The sequence below is a fragment of the Lissotriton vulgaris genome, chromosome 5 (genome assembly GCF_964263255.1).
Source record: "Lissotriton vulgaris chromosome 5, aLisVul1.2, whole genome shotgun sequence".
Taxonomy (NCBI): domain Eukaryota; kingdom Metazoa; phylum Chordata; class Amphibia; order Caudata; family Salamandridae; genus Lissotriton; species Lissotriton vulgaris.
The window spans coordinates 1,930,572,419-1,930,591,660 of NC_141693.1; the positions used below are offsets into that span (position 1 = coordinate 1,930,572,419).

Below are 19,242 nucleotides of genomic sequence, written 5' to 3' on the forward strand. Positions count from 1 at the left end.
GTGGAGACACCATTACACAAAATGAGTATTGAATAAAGAAGTGTATATGGCCCACAACAAGTCGACAGTGTTTTGATCCTTACAAAAGATATAGGATCATCATCAGGACATTATCAATGGTATGCCTGTGTACATTTTGCCTATAATAACTTGGTCCAGGTCAGAGTGACTTGGAGGAGGTTCCTTCCAGACCGAGACCGATTAGAAGCCCTGGCCGAGTAAGAAAGATGCTGAGAACTGCAGGCATGGTCTTTACAATTAGAGGCAGGGTCAGAGTCGACATAATTAGGACTGTAACAGCTTAAGTAAGCAGCCGGACGGTGTCCGGTGTATTTCGGAGGCTGAGATGTTATTGCCGCTTAGCGGTCTAGGAATCGGGGTCCAGGAAGGCCTATTTCAGATGGCTGCAGTATATCTGGGACTGTAAAATGTACACTGGCATACCATTGATAATGTCCTGATGATGATCCTATATCTTTTGTAAGGATCGAAACACCGTCTACTTGTTGTGCTCCATATACACTTCTTTATTCAATTCTCATTTTGTGTAATGGTGTCTCCACTTTCATTTGTTTTGTCATATCAAAATGTGCCCCATACAAACAATTTGCTCTGCCTGAGCCTTTTCTGTTTTTATGTTGTACGTCCTTCCCACTAAGTTGGATACAGGCTTGTGTCACCCTTTAATTGTTTCTTCCTTTATTTTGTATATATTTAAACCGCATATTTTTAAAAAAACCCTGTCCGGCTGGACAGCTGTAAAATATAGTACTGATTGGGTCTAAATCTATAGTTTACTCACATTAACACTTGTCTAGTTACCACTGTCTTCAGAAATAATTGATTACCCAAGGTCCCTGACCAATTGTATTTGGGGTTCCCTAGTCTTTTTTATAACGTGCAAGGAGGAGGCATAGAAGGATCACATCCTCTTGGCAGGACACTGGATCATGATTGACACTGTAGGTGGAACCTTTTTTTACTTATTCATCAGATATTTTCGTAGAGGGTCTCCAAGAATTTTCGTGCACTCCTGTTAGGTTCAGGCGTCTGTTGCATGATTTAAGGAGAAATGCTGCAGAATTGAAGGCAGTCTTGCTGGGTGGTGTATTGATCTTGCATCTTGGTTAACAGTTTGAGTTTGCATGGAAGCTTCCTGTGTGGTCTTAAACACAGGTAAAGAAGAAATGGAAACCACCATGGTCTGTGCTGTTTGAGGTCAGTATGAAACATCTTTGCATTGAAAGGCCTCAGTTTCATTAGGATTGATGGAATCAGAGGAACTGATGTAAAAGCAAAGATACATTTATTCGACGAGCTAGTTAAAAGGTTGTTCGTTGCCTAGCAATCCTGGTTTCTACATTGGAGGTGAAGTTAATTCCTGTTTAGGCCTCTGACATAAGGAACAAAATAAATGAAATCTAAACTGTCAAGGCAATAGTTTATTGCATATGATTACTACAAATCCAAACTGTTTAGCCATGCCCATACCTGCATTTTCTAGAAATATACGTATTGGTAAATCTAATCTCACTTTTACGGCATCTGATGCGTGTACAAATGCTTAGCACAAAGATCTAATATATACGTAACATCCACAGTTGATTTTCTAAAAACAAACTAGGCAAAATTTAAAGTATGTGAATCAAAGCATGACAAACAGGGTCTTGAGCCGAGACCTTTATCATTGTGCTACTCACTCATTTGAGATTATTTGAATCTTAACCCTTACAACAGTGGTTCCCAAACTTTTTTGACCTGTGGCTCCCTTGACCTACCCGGCAGTTGGCCGTGGCTCCCCACCATTTTTTTGCGGGTGGGGGGGGATATAAGCCCGACTTCGAGAGTACTTCCAGTTGTCTTCCCTAAAGTAACAACGTTACTAAAAGTCCCTAAGAGAACGACGACCCACCGCCACCAGCAACAGGCCGCCCGCAGAAGCTGGAACAAGATCACAGCAGACCAGCTCGCCACCTCCCTGAGCCAGCACCCTCCTGCCAGCTCAGCGAACCCCAGCCAGGCCGCCGACAACCTCACGAAGTGGATCAGCAACTGCGCGGACGAGCTCGCCCCGCTGAGGACCCAGCCCAGCAGACCCAGCAGCAAGAAAGCCCCGTGGTTCACCGACGAACTCAAGAGCTCCAAGAAGAACTGCCGAGCCCTCGAGAAAGTCTGGAGAAGGGAACCTACACCGGACAACAGGACCTCCCTCAAGCTTGCCACCCGGAAGCACCACCAGCTGATCCGCGTCGCCAAGAAAACAGCATTCAAGGACCGGTTGGACAACAACGCACACAACTGCAAGGAGCTCTTCAACATCGTGAAAGAGCTCTCCAACCCCAGCGCAGGGAACAACGACATCACCCCATCGCAAGACCTCTGCAACTCCCTCGCTTCATACTTCCACAACAAGATCGCGGACATACACAACAGCTTCAACAACCAACCAACGCACACCATGACCGAACAACCACCCCCCACCACCACCCTCCACGCCTGGACCCCGATCAGCACCGAAGACACCATACGCACAATGAACTCCATCCACTCCGGATCACCGACCGACCCCTGCCCTCACCACTCCTCAAGAAACCAACAGCGGACCCCACCGAACTCAAGAACTACCGCCCCATCTCGCTCCTCCCGTTTCCAGCCAAAGTCATCGAGAAGACCGTCAACAAGCAGATGGCCGCCTTCCTCGAGACGAACGGATCCCTCGACCCCTCACAGTCCGGCTTCCGAGCCAATCACAGCACCGAGACCGCCCTCATCGCCGCCACCGATGACATCCGAGCCCTGATGGACAATGGAGAAACAGCGGCCCTCATCCTCCTAGACCTCTCCGCGGCATTCGACACTGTCTGCCACCGCACCCTAGTACAGCGCCTCAGCAACGTCGGAATCCAGGACAAGGCGCTGGAATGGATCATCTCCTTCCTCGACGGAAGAACACAGAGAGTCCGCCTACCACCGTACAAGTCAGAGGCCTCCGAAGTCATCTGCGGCGTCCCTCAAGGGTCATCTCTGAGCCCCACCCTCTTCAACGTCTACATGAGCCCCCTCGCGGCCATCGTACGCAAACACAACCTCAGCATAATCTCCTACGCCGACGACACCCAGCTGATCCTCTCCCTGACCAACGACCCCGCCTCCGCCAGAGCCAACCTGCACGATGGGATGAAAGAGGTAGCCGAGTGGATGACGACCAGCCGCCTGAAACTGAACTCTGGCAAGACGGAGGTCCTCATCCTGGGCTCTTCACCCTCCGCCTGGGACGACTCCTGGTGGCCTCCCGCCCTGGGCACCGCACCCAAACCGACAGACCATGCACGCAACCTGGGCTTCATCCTGGACTCCTCCCTCTCCATGACCAGGCAAGTCAACAACGTCTCCTCGGCGTGCTTCAACATCCTACGCATGCTACGAAAGATCTTCTGGTGGATCCCCTCCGAGACCAGGAAGACCGTCACCCAGGCCCTCGTCACCAGCCGACTGGACTACGGCAACGCCCTCTACGCCGGTACCACCGCCAAGCTCCAGAAGAGACTCCAGCGGATCCAGAACGCCTCAGCCAGACTCATCCTCGACATCCCACGAACCAGCCACATCACCGGACATCTGAGAGACCTCCACTGGCTCCCCGTCAACAAAAGAATCACCTTCCGCCTCCTCACCCACGCACACAAAGCCCTACACGACCAGGGCCCGAGCTACCTCAACAGCTGAATCAACTTCTACGCTCCCAAACGCCACCTCCGATCAGCCAACCACGCCCTCGCCGCCGTCCCCCGTATCCGAAGAGCGACTACGGGAGGAAGGTCCTTCTCCTACCTGGCCGCCAAGACCTGGAACTCCCTCCCGACCGACCTGCGCCTGACCCAAGACCACCTCTCCTTCTCCTTCAGGAAGAAGCTGAAGACCTGGCTGTTCGAGCAGTAGCGGCACCCCCAATCCTCCCCCCCCCCCCGCGTCTGAGACCCTACGGGTAGGTAGCGCGCTATATAAGTGTCACTGATTGATTGATTGAATTGGGACTCAATGAAGGTATTGTAAGGGTTGGAATGCTTGAATTATTGATCTCATCCACTGGCAATCACTTTGGCTGCATCCCAATCCATCGTTTTTCCCCCCAACAGAGTGCCTGGTCCCAAACCTATTCTCTCTTGCAGGGTTACTACATTCTACCTCTTCACGTTTTTTCTCCATTGCTCACTTTCTCTTTTTCTGGCTTTTGTGATTTTTCACTTTCTTGCTTCGGGTCAAAGCCTGGTGAGGAAAAGTAATTGCCAGTCCCCAAAATGATTGCCAGTGGGCCTGACTTGCAACCACCATCTCTAATTAGGCACTGACCCTACTGGCTTTGTGTTCACTGCTCCTATAGTCTCTCCACAGTCCCTTGTGCCCTTCACTCTACTGTACCCCCCTTGCTCTCAGCCATATTTCCCTTTCTATGCCGCGTCCCCACTTTTCTGTTATATCCAATGTAATGAGTTTGATCAAAAGTGTAGGAAGCTCTCAAAATGGAGCAGGGCCAAATAAGCATAACCAGACTTCCTTTTCTAAGAGGCATGGCCTACTTGGTTAATGGTGTGGCTTAAAACATGTAAACTAGAACTCCATGTTTCACAGAGCATGCCACCTGACCAGTAATTGTATGCCTCTCTATGAGATTTCTATTATTGCATTCTGACATGTAACAGCACAACCAATGCACACACCCAAATCAAGTCAGACCTATTAGCTTTGCCAGTGCTTGTTAGCAGTAGCAGATAAATGAGTAACAACAATAATATTATTGGGAATAATTAGAATCTAAAATGTTTCAATTCTGAAAATATGAGCCTGCGAATTAACATAGTAAGGTCTATGGAAAGGGCAGTGCCCTTTCGAGTGCTTCAGACAACCCAGTTCACCCCTTCACACCACTTTCTTATGAAGTCTCCCACTCTGTTACCCAATTATGCCCATTTCCTCCTAACATCTTTCTGCAATCGTCCATCTGCATATCTCGCACTTTCCCACAATTACAACTGAACATATGTAGCCATCGCTCTGAAGAGAGGCCAAGGACTGGAGGTGCATACAGTCTGTACACATTTAGAACCAAACGGCAGACACTGTGAGAAAGTCGCACTGCCTTCTGTCTCAGCTTGAGAGCTCTCAATGGTGCACCTTGAACCGCCCACACACATAACCCGAGCTTACTCGGACATCTGGAGGCGTCTCAGTTTAAAATATGCACCATTATAAAAGAGTAATTTGGTGTATCAAAACACTACAGAAACACAACACCTTGAAAAAGCAAATACTCCCAGGGAATGCAAGATAAAGTAAAACATGTGACACGTAAACAGAGATTGCATCACTAATATGGAATATCGAAATGCTTTTTACAGTCATTGTTGAGAAAACAATTAGGGTTTTTGCTAGTAAAATTACGGACATGAATATAGAGCCAGATAGCGGCCAGTTTTAAAGACAGATTTCAATTGCTACTGGGTTTGAGACTTAGCAAGGCCCACCCCCACCTAAAGTCCTGATGACAGCCCTGGGGCCTTATTTATGAAGGCCTTGCGCCACCGGTGCGTCACTTTTTCCCATGTTAAAAGTGACGCGGCGCAAGGCCTTCATAAATAAGGCCCCTGGTTTATTTCGTGTCTGGTATAAAGGTATTCTAACCCATCTCCACACCACTCAGTAAGCTGCATTCTAGGACCTCAAAGTATCACTAAAATAAAGCACTGCTCCCCCGCACAAGCACACAAAGGCAAACATTTTAACCACAGCAATTAAAAGATTGGAAAGACGCCTCGTGCGAAGCCTTGTTTCTCCAACATGTTCGCTAACCTCATTTGTTACAGTGACTGCCTAGTTAAAGGCTGTTTTGGGAAAGTTAGGATGCACTGAAGTCTCTTCTGCGAGCCAGCTCACTTTCTCGCGCTCCCATTGGTGCAGGCGCGCACACACATGTGAAAGCTCAGTGATATGAGTATTAGATTTTTTCCAAAACCTATGGCCTTTTTAATCAGGCTCTGTGTGCTTGTTCACTGAATGCTGGCCCCGAAATAGTGCAGCCTGCGGCGGACCGAACCCCCCTCCCCCAGCTGCGCCACTGCACATAGGTCCATCAGCTCGCCCCTGGCACCTCATTACGGCGCACCAGGGCTAAGTTTGTGTTGAAATTACAAATATAGGACTATTAACCCCTTCGAAGCTAATGACGAGCTGGGCTCGTCATGGCGCTTACCTGCCGTGCGCGGATGACAAGGCCAGCTCGTCATGAATAATGGTAATTTTGGTTCTTCAGCGCAGGACGGGAAAACGCCTAGCAGCCATGTGGTTAAAAAATAAAAGCACCTTGCTGAAACTCACATAATCATATTAGACTATTTGAAATTAATTGTAATATATTTTAAATATGAACAGGTATGGCAAATTGACCAGCACCATAAAATTATTGACTAATAACAATGAGTCTGTGCATTATATCCATGTCTTCTGGACTTGAGGTAAGGAATTCACTTGTGCAGTACATGTTGGTTAGAATTATATCTATTAAGGAGATATTGTTCAGAAGAAAGATGTCGGGCAAAAAATTTGAAAATAAAAAACTAAACTGGCCTCCTGTTTAATGATGGGATACTATTAATACTGCATGCTAGGGTACCGCACAGAACTGGTTTTGGAAGCAAACCTAGTTTGTCATTTTATCTCGCTTAATCTTTTGTTTTGTAGTTTTTGTTCTTTCATAAGGTGTTTTTCAACCTCTTTTTTTTTCAGACTAGACTTTATGAAAAAAGAAGCCTTTTTTTAATTGCATCTCAACTTAACCACTAACCTATGACTTAATAACTCTTACCTCAATGCTTTGCTCATAAAGGTGGCTGGCATGCCTCGACTGAAAACACAGACAAAGTGGAATGTTACGACCCCAAGAGCAACACATGGTCCATGTGCTCCCCCATGAAGGAGAGACGGTATCGTCCGGGTGTAGCAGTTGTGGATGGGAAGATCTTTGTGCTTGGTGGTGAAGAAGGCTGGGATAGGTAAGCCAGAAGCAAGTAAGCAAAAATGGTTTGTCGTTCTGTCTGAAGCCTTTTCAGAGGTCATTGTTTTCTGCAAAGAGATATCATTGGGTGGCTGCTGATTGGTTATTGGTGGTTGTGGCAGGTCTCCCCTTCTGGCTAATATGCCAACACTTAAAATTCATACTCGAGGCTGATGTAAAATCACTAACTTTATAGTAGCAAAGTCCAAGTTTAACCATTTACGGCAATCCTCCACTACAACATGTTATGGTACATGAGCTGCAGTTTTATGCCCAAGGTCCTTTCATCTCTTCATGACCACTAAACATTTGAATATCCCATTTTCATCAATCATCAATTAACCCAGAGTAGTCTACACACATGTTGTTGGATCAGCTAGTTTATCATTTTAACATTTTATACAACACTTAATTGCTAAAAAGAAGTCCTGGCTCTAAAAAATGGATGGTAATGTAACCTGCAGTGGCTCAGAAGAAAGTGTATAGCTAAAGAAGTGCAGTCTAAATACGGTGCAAAAAACCAGGGGCCAAGGGTGATCGTTAATACCAACTTTCGACTACAAGACATCTGTAAAGTCGCAGCCTGGATCTCCGCATACACATTCTAAGCAGTTACTGTACTGCTGGAGATGCAGAAAAGCACAGGTGGGGCAAGTTGCACATACAAATTTATTCAGAAATTCTTGCTGTTAAAGTCACCTTATATGTAAATGCCTGAGGTCTGGAAATCTGTTGATTTCCAACCACTTTTTTACCCACTGCACCTTGCTTATATTTTTTGTTCTGGTTTCATTGATTATTCGTTCAAAAAATACATTGTTTTCCATTTGGATTATTACCAACACAGGTCTGAAAGTAGTTCTCTGTACCATTGCATTATGTTACTTTGACAGGGACCACTGTCTCTTGTAATACCTTTCTCAAAAGCTGACAGGTGTTTTTATAACACACAAAAAAATAATAAAAACAAATCAACCCTCCCTCTAGGTTAAATGGTGATCCTCAATGGGGCAAAATAATCAACGGAAGATTATATTCTGTTCATCCAAAGACAAGGTGCAGGCTCGCTTATTTGGCAAAGACTGCACATTATGCACCCTTCAGTGCCCTGTGAGTGGCACTACTCTGTGACTACTTTCTTTCATAGATATTCAATGTTGTGAATACTCGAGTGTGCCTAATGAGTCTGTTTCACTGATCCAGACCCCTTGCAAAACTAGAACTTCTACTAAACCAGAATTCCTTTTTGCTTGCTACTGCGCATGACATTGACAGCCCATCTGCCCAATCTTGTGCCTATGATTCTGTGTTCCTCCAAATCTAGTATCCAGCACATGTGATCCTTATTCAGTTTGCCATACTGTATTCTATTAAATTCATAATCCTTAACGCTTATCCATTGAAATTCATATTACGTTTGCATCCATTTGGTTTATATTCGATTTCACCTGTCACATTGCTTCTATTTAAATATTCCCTTTCCGCTATGCATTTCTTATGTATAGGGCATTTTGCCAGGGGGCGTTCACAGCTGACCTTCAGATACAAGCTTTCTATATTCTGAGCACAGACTTACCAGTAAACAGTTGGAATGATATAGAAATTCAAGCCTTGCTCTTCAAAGCAAAGGCCAGAAATGCACTTTGCATGGTTGTTGACAGTGGCAATACTAACTAATTCTGATTTAGTGTGTGTTGTAGCCCTCTTTATGTGTGTCATGCAAAGAGAATTAGATAACCTTTAACTCCAAATTTCAAAGAGCTGCGGCAACCTTATTTGTGCAACCCCTTGTGTGCGGCAAGTGCCACAGTGGTGTCAAGGGAACTGTCCTCAGCATGACCTAATTCGTCCTACACACAGATTGGAAGTAGACATGACTTTTCCCCAAAACACAATAGGAGAAAACACAAATGTATTTTCTAAGTCTGCGCGGTTTGCTTAGCTCTTAAAGCGTGCTTCTAACGCATCAGGTTAAATAAATAAATTCAGGACACATATGGAGAACATGGCTTATCTGTAGCCATGAGTGTTGTGAACCTACAATTCAAGCTAGAAAAGTATTGTTTAACAATTTCCCCTAAAGGTGCTGCTGTTCACAATACTAGCTAGTCACTCACTGAATGCATTGTGCGTTCTTAACATTTACCAGCCTTTGCTGGTCTATATGCTATCGGAATACTTATCTGGTTAGAATGATGAACCACTCTTGCACCTACCCGCTTCTCTTCATATATTTTGTGTCTTGGCATAGTGAAACTGGGAAAATTGTAAATTGACTGAACAAAGGGCTACATTGTGATCCACCATGGGATATCTTTGTAAAATATTCCTGTTCTTGGTTAGTAACATAGGTGATGAGTAAGTAATGCAACAGTGCACTGATGCATAGGACATGACCTATAGTCTCCATGATTTAAAGTTTCTGTTCCCCTTGTTAATTCTGTTCTTCTGCAATAAATCGAGGGTGAGGGCCAGTTTTTGTACCGACATTGCCACTGCCAGTTCAGCCAGCTATTCTTTAGTGGAATACAGAAGCAAGTCAATATTAACCTCTTGCTAAAACAGCATGTGGAAATCAGTTTAGTGTGAACTGTAAAAGTGGTCAAAATGTTAGCGATGGGAGAAATCCATTGATGGACTTTGTGAGCATCCCTGTTCATTTGCTACACTCTTAAGTATTTGAATAAGTCAAGTTCTTAAGCATTCCCGAGAGGGAGGGTTCCAGGTCACATCCCTCTTATCCACACCCCTACCTGCCTGATTTGTCTTTGCTAAATGGTACTGCTGTATTCTATATGCCTCTGTATGACTACCTTCCCTGTTGCTCCATTAGATACCATGATACCATTGAGCGCTACTGTGAAGAGACCAACAGCTGGGAGATCATCGGTGAAATGCCCACCAGCCGAAGCTGGCTGAGCTGTGTACCACTACAGATACGGAAGGACGTTGCAGGAGCCGGAGGTGGTGAAGCAGGCACCCCCTCGCTGGAGCAGGAATATTCTGTGGACTGAACCTGGTTCGTACAGCAAAGAAGTATGCTTCTCTTATGTAGGGAAGGACTGCGGAAGCTCTTAGAAAGAACTGTGCAGGGCTGCGAGCTGACGAGGCTGTCACCTGCCCGATCTGTGTCAAGCAAGGCAGCTATGGGAGCAGGCTGATGCACAAAAGGCCAGTTTTATTTATTGCTGTACATAGGATACTGGCAAAGGTTGATTGCTTAGAGAAGAAGGCATAGAAGTATCACCCAAAACAGCACTTTTCCCCCCCTCTGTACTACTCTGTGTTCTCTAATCCCATTTAGGGCTGAACTGACCACCAAACCACAGAGGGCACTGACTAAAGCCACTACACTATGAGCCTTTATTTCAGTAGAGAATGTTTGGAGCTCTTGGACCATCCACAGCCCTGACCAATGCACGGCTATGAAAACCACTATAGGGCTCTGCTGCGAAAGTTGTATACTGCTTTTCCTTTGACACTGACCATCAAAATAGTGACCTCTTTAAGTTGAAGGACAGCTCCCCTTCCCACTTTCATGTTTTTAATTTTACTCTAGTTGTCACAGCTGCAGTATATGTGTTTCCCATTCCCTCCCCTCTCCTGGTATTTTGCAGGCTGCAGTGAGCCCTGCAAACCAGGCACATGTCCCATAGCACCTAGGGTTTGAACAGCACCCACATGCAGTCCATACTGAGTCCTGGGGCTTTTCATGCAGCTGAGTCTTTTACTAAGAGATCCCTCCAGGTGAAAGTGTTGCTGTGTATGTTTTGGACCATCACCCAAATTACTTATTAAAGTTCAGATAATTTTCTTTCCTCTGTTTTTAATAAACATTTTTGGAGGAGAGGGGCAGTTCATTTCCAGACATTCAAGACCCACTGCAGGAAAAGGTGCCAGCTGTAATATACAGAAGAACATGGGTGAAAACATCACTTAATACTCATGTGGAAAGAATAAGGGAGGGCACGCTGTGGTGAAGACTAGAGTTTTCTGTGTGGGGTGAAAACCTGTAGGTGGAAGGATTCACTATCATGAGACATTCACAGATATTTATAAAGCTGTAGCTACACTTGCAAGCAGAATCCTGTTACATTTTTAGAACAGTTTCTTCAAACTAAGGAAAAACTGCAAAGAGAGGCCTTGGAAATTTTTTGGTATCCCTGTTTTCTATATATTTTAAGCTAGCTGCCCAGCAAGGCATGAACTTCTTTAGATACATGGTACAAAACAAATTTTTACAATTTTACAGTCCTTTCATGTAGTCACAGAGAAGGGTTTTTCTCCAGGGCACAGAAAAAGCCTATCTCAAGAGGAGAGGGTCTTTAGTCTATCCCCACCTGGCTCCTGGAATATCATTCTCAACAGAGTTCTCCAAGACTCCCAGACTGGAGTATCCATTAAGCAGAACATAGGTGTACATATCTATCAAATGTCTGCAAACACTGTCAATGTAACCAAGTAGTTTTCATCAATTATTGAGTTCTATTTCATGTTATTACAAATACTGTAAAAAAAAAAAAAGGTGGTAAGCAACGTTTTCTCGAGTAAATTGTTCTGGCACGCTGCCTTAAGGCACACACAGTTACTGTTCATGGGTTAGTGAAGATGTACGTGGCGAAGAACCAGGATGTTCTAGGCATGTGGGCTGCTGAATTCATATCTTGTGCATAGATCTCGCCTAGTGTTGGGTCCGGATGATTGCACTTTGTTTTCTTGGGAGAGTCTTCGAAGTATCACGAGATAGGTGACTCCTCCCTTGGACTACAGTGCGCATGGGCATCTTCTCCATCCTCAGATTGGTTTTTTAACTCCTATACTCCAACTTTGGAATTAAAAACAAAACTTTTCTAAAGGCCAAAAGGCCTTCGATTTGACGGTATTGTTCTCGCTCGGTACCTCTCTACTCGATCCAGCCTTCCATCTCAATCTGTCGTCGATGCAGGCCGTTGGGCCTTTTTGACGCCATGTGAGTCGACAGTCGATGGAAAGAAGCCTGTTTAAAAGGTGCCCACAATGCCACTCCAAGTTCCCACATACTGATCAGCACTCAGTATGCAACAAGTGCCTTTCCCCAGACCATAAGGAAGAAACCTGTCCAGCCTGCGCCCAGTTTCGATCGGAGAAAACTATCCGAAACAGACGAGCCGCTAGGCAAAAAATGCAGCACCGGACCCGGACAACTTCTTCGATGATGACCAGGATCTACAGGAAGCTCCAGACTCGGACCTAGAAATCGTCACCGTCGAGGACTACTCTGACTCCGAAGACGACTTCCCACATGGGCAAATCGTGAGTACCCTGCCCAGACACCCACTACCCCGTTACCAAAGGCTCGGGTCAAGGCATCGCCAAAAGGCCTTAGCCAAGATCAGAAAAGTTTTGCAAGCACCGCCATCCGGCTCAGCTCCGAAACCGAAGCCTTCTGAGACCCCTGGGCCCAGTACCATCGTCCCAAAGAAGGTTCCAGAGCCAAAGAAGGTTGTTGACCCGAAGGGTGTCGATCCGAAAACGGCCGTACAGCCAAAGAGCGTCTAGCCGAAAAAGACTATCGACCCCAAAAAGGCAGCACAGCCCAAAATTGTCGAGCCAAGAGTGGTTGTTGAACCGAACAAGGGCACACAACCAAAAAAGGTCACTGACCCAAACAAGCCTTCGGCTCTGAAATCTGTCGACCCGGAAAAGGGCGCCGTACCGAAACCTGCGCCGAGGCCAGAAAAACCTGTCGACTCAAAGACACCGGCTCCAAAAACACCAGTCGATACAAAAAAATACTATCGACTCGGGAAAGGACACTCCTCCAAAGAAGCCTACGGAGCACAAAAAACGTGTCAAACCGAAAGATCTGGTCGACCCGAAAAAAACGGTTATTAAGCCAAAAGGCGACGAAAAACCAAAGTCGAACACTCAACCCAGGACTGTAGAGGAAGAACTCTTCCACCCAGATCCCTCTGACGACCAGGCAAAGATATACATTAATCCAGGGACTGGTAAAGTTACCATCCTGCATAGGAAAAAGAGGCCTTTGGACTTTGAACACAAGTCCCCTATTCCATTAAAGAAAAAGGACTTTGGGACTTCTCCCTCTAGACCCTTCATTCCATTTCAGCCTACCATGCCTACTACTTTTATTCCCTACTCTCCTTATTCTCCTTCTCAACACGGGGACAATGAAGGTAACACAGGGTATGAGCCACAGCCTCAATATGATTTCCCACAAGATCCTGAACCACAAGAGGAACCATGGGAAGAGCCAACAGACCCTTACAACACCCATCCCTGATATACCCTCTTATCCTACTATGCCGTCACCTACTGATGACACCATAGTCTTTAATCCACTCTTAGACAGGGCAGCACAATTCCACAATGTAGAACTGCATAACGACCCTGTTGAGGAAGGCTTCTTGTTTGACACCTTCCCTACATCAGAAAACCACTTCCCATGTTAAAACGAGTCTGAAACATGCACCTGACATATTTAGAGATACAGCCAGGGCCCGGGTAATCAACTCCAGAATAGAAAAAAAGTATAGGGCAGCTCCTACAGACCCTACTTACATCAGAGGGCAGTTACCACTTGACTCCCTGGTAGTGGCAACAAGGAGTCAAAAATACTAGAGGCATCCGGCAAAAGGGTAGCCAAACAAGCCTCCAACTCATGGAGAATCACTAATACACAAACCCTACTGGCTCGTTACGACGGGCGCATTACGATCAGCTAGAAAACCTAAGGCAACACCTACCTGAGCCTTTCAAAGCACAAGCCCAGGATCTTATACATGAGGGAAAATTCATAACCAACGCCTCCATCAAATGCGCGCTTGACGCAGCAGAAACTGCAGCTAGGTTCAACAACACTAGCATGGCTGCGTATTTCTGGTTTTAGTAATGAGGTGCAGTCCACCATTCTTAACCAGCCTGTTAATCAGGATTTTCTATTTGGCCCTGCTGTCGCCACCATTTTGGATAAAATGAAAAAGGACACAGACCGCAAAATCAATGGGGGCATTGCAATTTCAGCAACATAGAGGCTCCTTTCATCGCTCCTCATACAGAGCGACTACACGAGGAAATACCTCACAAACATCTGCTTCATACAAAAGTAACAGACAAGGTTCCTCTAACAAGAACACAACCAGAGGAGGTTACAGAGGTAACAATAATAAGGGAAGAGGACGTGGAGGCAATAACACCAAAGCCTCCACTGCCACAAAACAGTGACTTCATTACGCTACCTCCAGACCACTTAACACTGGTCGGAGGAAGACACCAACAGTTCCTGCCTGTCTGAAACGCAATTACCACAGACAGGTGGGTGTGAGAAATTATCCAGTCTGGCTACTGCCTAGAACTGACTTCCACACCACCAAACATACCACCCAGACATCGTCCAATGTCCAAGGAACACATCACCCTGCTACAACAAGAGGTGAATTGCATGCTAGAAAAGAGGGCCATAGAGCAAGTCCCCTTTCAACAGCAAGGGACAGGAGTGTACTCCCTATACTTATTCCCAAGAAGGACGGTTCCCTCAGACCAATATTGGACCTCAGACCCCTAAATCAATACATACTATCGGAGCACTTTCATATGATCACACTACAACAAGTGCTCCCGTTGCTACAACAAGGAGATTTCCTAGCCACACTAGACTGTATTTTCACATACCCATCCATCCAGCCCACAGAAAATACCTCGGGTTCACAATAGGTCAACACTACCAATTCAAGGTTTTGCCCTTCGGGGTTACCACGGCTCCAAGAGTGTTTACAAAATGCTTAGCGACAGTAGCAGCACATCTCAGAAGGCAACACGTCCATGACTACCATTATCTGGACGATTGGCTCATACAAGCAAAATCGTACCAACAGTGTGCAGCACACATGTCTCAAATAATCCAGTTGCTACACAGCTTAGGCTTTTCAATCAACTACACAAAATCCCATCTGCAACCGTCTTACACACAGCAGTACCTGGGAGCCACTATAGACACCTCGGTGGCAAAGGCATATCCGAAGTCAGCAAGGATAGCCAGTATGCAGACACTCATTCGCAAATTCCTGCCAAAACACTCTCTGCCAGCTCAAGTATTCATGCAGCTCATAGGCCTGATGGCCTCCTGCATATTCACTGTTCCCCCATGCCAGACTTCAAATGCGCCCATTACAGGAATGCCTAGCACGGCAATGGAACCAGGCTCAAGGACAACTAAAAGACCTATGGGTAGATGCATCAACGTTGTCATTTGCAAATAAGGAATCGCAAATGGCAATGCATCATTTTTTTCGCAATTTTATTGAGATTCGGTAAAAATCGCAATTTTTACCGAATCGCAATAAAATTGCGAGTTTCAAATAGCGAATTCGCAATTCCCATTCATTCCTATGGGCTGAAATGCCCATAGGAATGAATGGGAATTGCGAATTCGCTATTTGAAAATCGGAATTCAACAAAGCATTTCAAGGGTGGAGAGGGCCACCCCCCCCCCCCCCCCCCCACCCCCCGCCTGCACCCATGAAATGCACTTTTACATGTAAGTCACATACACACATGTCCTAAGGACATGTGTGTCTGTAACTTAACAGTTTAAAAAATGCTTTTTTGTGCTTTTTTAAACAATTGTGCAAATTACCACGAGGTTCAAACTCGTGGTAATTTGCACTTGCAATTTTAAAATTCGCTAATTTTCTTACAATGATGCATTCCATTTAAGGAATCGCACAATTGCAATTCCTTAAATGCAATCGCATTTAAGAAATTCGCAAAATTAGCGAATTTTAACAAAAAGTAATGATGCATATCAAAAAGCATTTTTGGAGTCGCAAACGGCCGATTTTAAGGAATCGCACCGTTTGCGACTCCAAAAATGCTTGATGCATCTGGGCACTAGTGTTGGTAGACAGTCGCACTCCCAACTCTCTGCAGTGGTGGAACCCACAAAACCTTTCCAAGGGGCGACTGTTCCAAGAGCCGGTTCCACAACTAGTACTAACAGCGGATGCATCACCGACAGGCTGGGGAGCCCATCTCTTTCAATACACAGTACAAGGGCTCTGGACAAACAAACAGAAAAAGCTGCATATCAACCAACTGGAATTGCTAGCAATATTCCTAGCCCTAAAAGCATTTCAGAAATACTTATACAGAAAGACGGTGTTGATCCGGACGGACAACATGACCGCGATGTACTATATCCAGAAACAGGGAGGAACGCACTCTCCACAGCTATCCCACCTGGCACAAAGCATATGGAAGTGGGCGATTCCGAAAAATATTTTTCTCCTAGCAGAACACCTTCCAGGGAAGGACAATCAGGTTGCCGACCTACTCAGCAGGCACAGCCAACAACTACACGAATGGGAGATTCACCCCCAGGTTCTCCAGCCATTCTTCGAGGAGTGGAGGCGCCCAGAAATAGACCTGTACGCCATAAAAGAAAACTCAAAATGCCAGTACTTAGCCTCCAGGTTCCAACATTCATTGTCGCAGGGCAATGCGATATGGATGAACTGGTCAGGCAGATTTGTGTACGCTTTCCCCCAGCACTGCTGATCCCGCTGGTGGCACGCAAACTGCGGCAACCCTCCCTCACACTAATCCTAGTTGCTCCCACATGGGTGAGACAACCGTGGTATCCAACGTTCCTAAAACTCTCAGAAGTTCCTCATCAAAGACTGTGCCTTGCACCTCATCTTCTAACTCCGAACCATGGAGAAATCAGACACCCTGATCCCAATCAAATGAACCTAGCGATCTGGCTCCTGAGGTCTTAGAGTTTGGATACCTTAACTTGCCCCCAGATTCCATGAATATCATTAGGGAGGCAAGAAGACCAACCACACGAGCATGCTATGCAGCTAAATGGAAGAGATTTGTTATTTACTGCAACAATAATCAAATCAACCCCTTAGGAGGCTTCAATACAAAACATTATATGTTACCTGCTGCATCTACAAAGATGTAACTTAGCATACTCTTCAATAAGACTACACCTCGCTGCTACAGCAGCATTCCTTCAAAACAGGCAACACCTTTCACTGTTTAGAGTACCAGCAATCAAAGCCTTCATGCAGGGTTTAACAAGCATTTGCAATGCAATAGGTCTCGCATTAGGAAAGTGTGAGCTATTGGTATTTTAAATGACAATTTTTTTAAATATGTGTTGTCTTTGAAAGTATATAAATTAATAGCATTGTTATTCACAAAGCCAATAGCTTACACTTTTGCTAATGCGAATCCTATTGGCTATGGCAATGCTTGTTGGTAGCTAGCAAGGCGAGTGCTGTTGTGGTGCTGAGTGATGATGTGGTTGAGCTGAGTGATGTGGTGGTGCCCCCGAGTGATGTGGTGGTGCACCTGAGTGGTGCCCCCGAGTGATGTGGTGGTGTCCCCGAGTGATGTGGTGGTGTCCCAGAGGGATGTGTTGGTGTCCCAGAGGGATGTGTTGGTGTCCCAGAGTGATGTGTTGGTGTCCCAGAGTGATGTGTTGGTGTCCCAGAGTGATGTGTTGGTGTCCCAGAGTGATGTGTTGGTGTCCCAGAGTGATGTGTTGGTGTCCCAGAGTGATGTGTTGGTGTCCCAGAGTGATGTGTTGGTGTCCCAGAGTGATGTGTTGGTGCCCCAGAGTGATGTGATGGTGCCCCAGAGTGATGTGATGGTGCCCCAAAGTGATGTGATGGTGCCCCAGAGTGATGTGATGGTGCCCCAGAGTGATGTGATGGTGCCCCAGAGTGATGTGATGGTGCCCCAGAGTGATGTGATGGTGCCCCAGAGTGATGTGATGGTGTCCCAGAGTGATGTGATGGTGTCCCAGAGTGATGTGATGGTGTCCCAGAGTGATGTGATGGTGTCCCAGAGTGATGTGATGGTGTCCCAGAGTGATGTGATGGTGTCCCAGAGTGATGTGATGGTGTCCCAGAGTGATGTGATGGTGTCCAAGAGTGATGTGGTGGTGTTCAAGAGTGATGTGGTGGTGTTCAAGAGTGATGTGGTGGTGTTCAAGAGTGATGTGGTGGTGTTCAAGAGTGATGTGGTGGTGCCCCAAAGTGATGTGATGGTGTCCCAGAGTGATGTGATGGTGTCCCAGAGTGATGTGATGGTGTCCCAGAGTGATGTGATGGTGTCCCAGAGTGATGTGATGGTGTCCCAGAGTGATGTGATGGTGTCCCAGAGTGATGTGGTGGTGTCCAAGAGTGATGTGGTGGTGTCCAAGAGTGATGTGGTGGTGTCCAAGAGTGATGTGGTGGTGTCCAAGAGTGATGTGGTGGTGTCCAAGAGTGATGTGGTGGTGTTCAAGAATGATGTGGTGGTGTTCAAGAATGATGTGGTGGTGTTCCCGAGTGATGTGGTGGTGTTCCCGAGTGATGTGGTGGTGTTCCCGAGTGATGTGGTGGTGTCCCCGAGTGATGTGGTGGTGTCCCCGAGTGATGTGGTGGTGTCCCCGAGTGATGTGGTGGTGTCCCCGAGTGATGTGGTGGTGTCCCCGAGTGATGTGGTGGTGTCCCCGAGTGATGTGGTGGTGTCCCCGAGTGATGTGGTGGTGTCCCCGAGTGGTGCCCCCGAGTGATGTGGTGGTGTCGTCCCTGAGTGATGTGGTGGTGTCCCCGAGTGATGTGGTGGTGTCCCCGAGTGATGTGGTGGTGTCCCTGAGTGGTGCCCCCGAGTGATGTGGTCGTGTCCCCGAGTGATGTGGTCGTGTCCCCGAGTGATGTGGTCGTGTCCCCGAGTGATGTGGTCGTGTCCCCGAGTGATGTGGTCGTGTCCCCGAGTGATGTGGTGATGTTCCTGAGGGGTGTGGTGTGTGGGGGTGGGGGTGAGGGTGAGGGGTGTGAGGTTGTGATGGTGTGTGAGGGTGGGTGAGGGTGTGATGGGGTGTGATGGTGAGTGAGGGTGTGTGAGGGTGATGAGGGTGTGTTGGGGGTGAGGGGGTGAGTGAGGGTGAGAGATTGAGGGGGTGAGTGAGTGAGGGTGGGTGAGTGAGTGAGGGTGGGTGACGGGGTGAGGGTGAGTGAGAGTGAGTGAGAGTGAGAGGGTTGTGAGGGGGGAGGGTGAGTGAGGTGGTGTGAGGGTGGGTGAGTGTGTAAGGGTATGTAAGGGTGAGAGGGTGTGTGAGGGTGAGGAGGTGTGAGGGTCCAAAGTAAATGGTGTCAGGGCAGACATCATAAAAGAGAGAAGAGACTGAGGGGAGATGG

The 19,242-nt window shown here is 46.6% G+C and overlaps 1 protein-coding gene across 1 annotated transcript in view; it reads left to right on the forward strand.

The window, feature by feature from the left end:
- Positions 1-10,862, forward strand: part of LOC147717764 (kelch-like protein 24) — an 85,084-nt gene extending 74,222 nt beyond the window's left edge. The window contains exons 8-9 of the mRNA XM_086924554.1: positions 6,881-7,046; positions 9,882-10,862. Of these exons, the coding sequence (XP_086780680.1) occupies positions 6,881-7,046; positions 9,882-10,062 (347 nt within the window). The 3' untranslated portion in view covers positions 10,063-10,862. The remainder of the gene's footprint in view (positions 1-6,880; positions 7,047-9,881) is intronic.
- Positions 10,863-19,242: the final 8,380 nt, after the last annotated feature.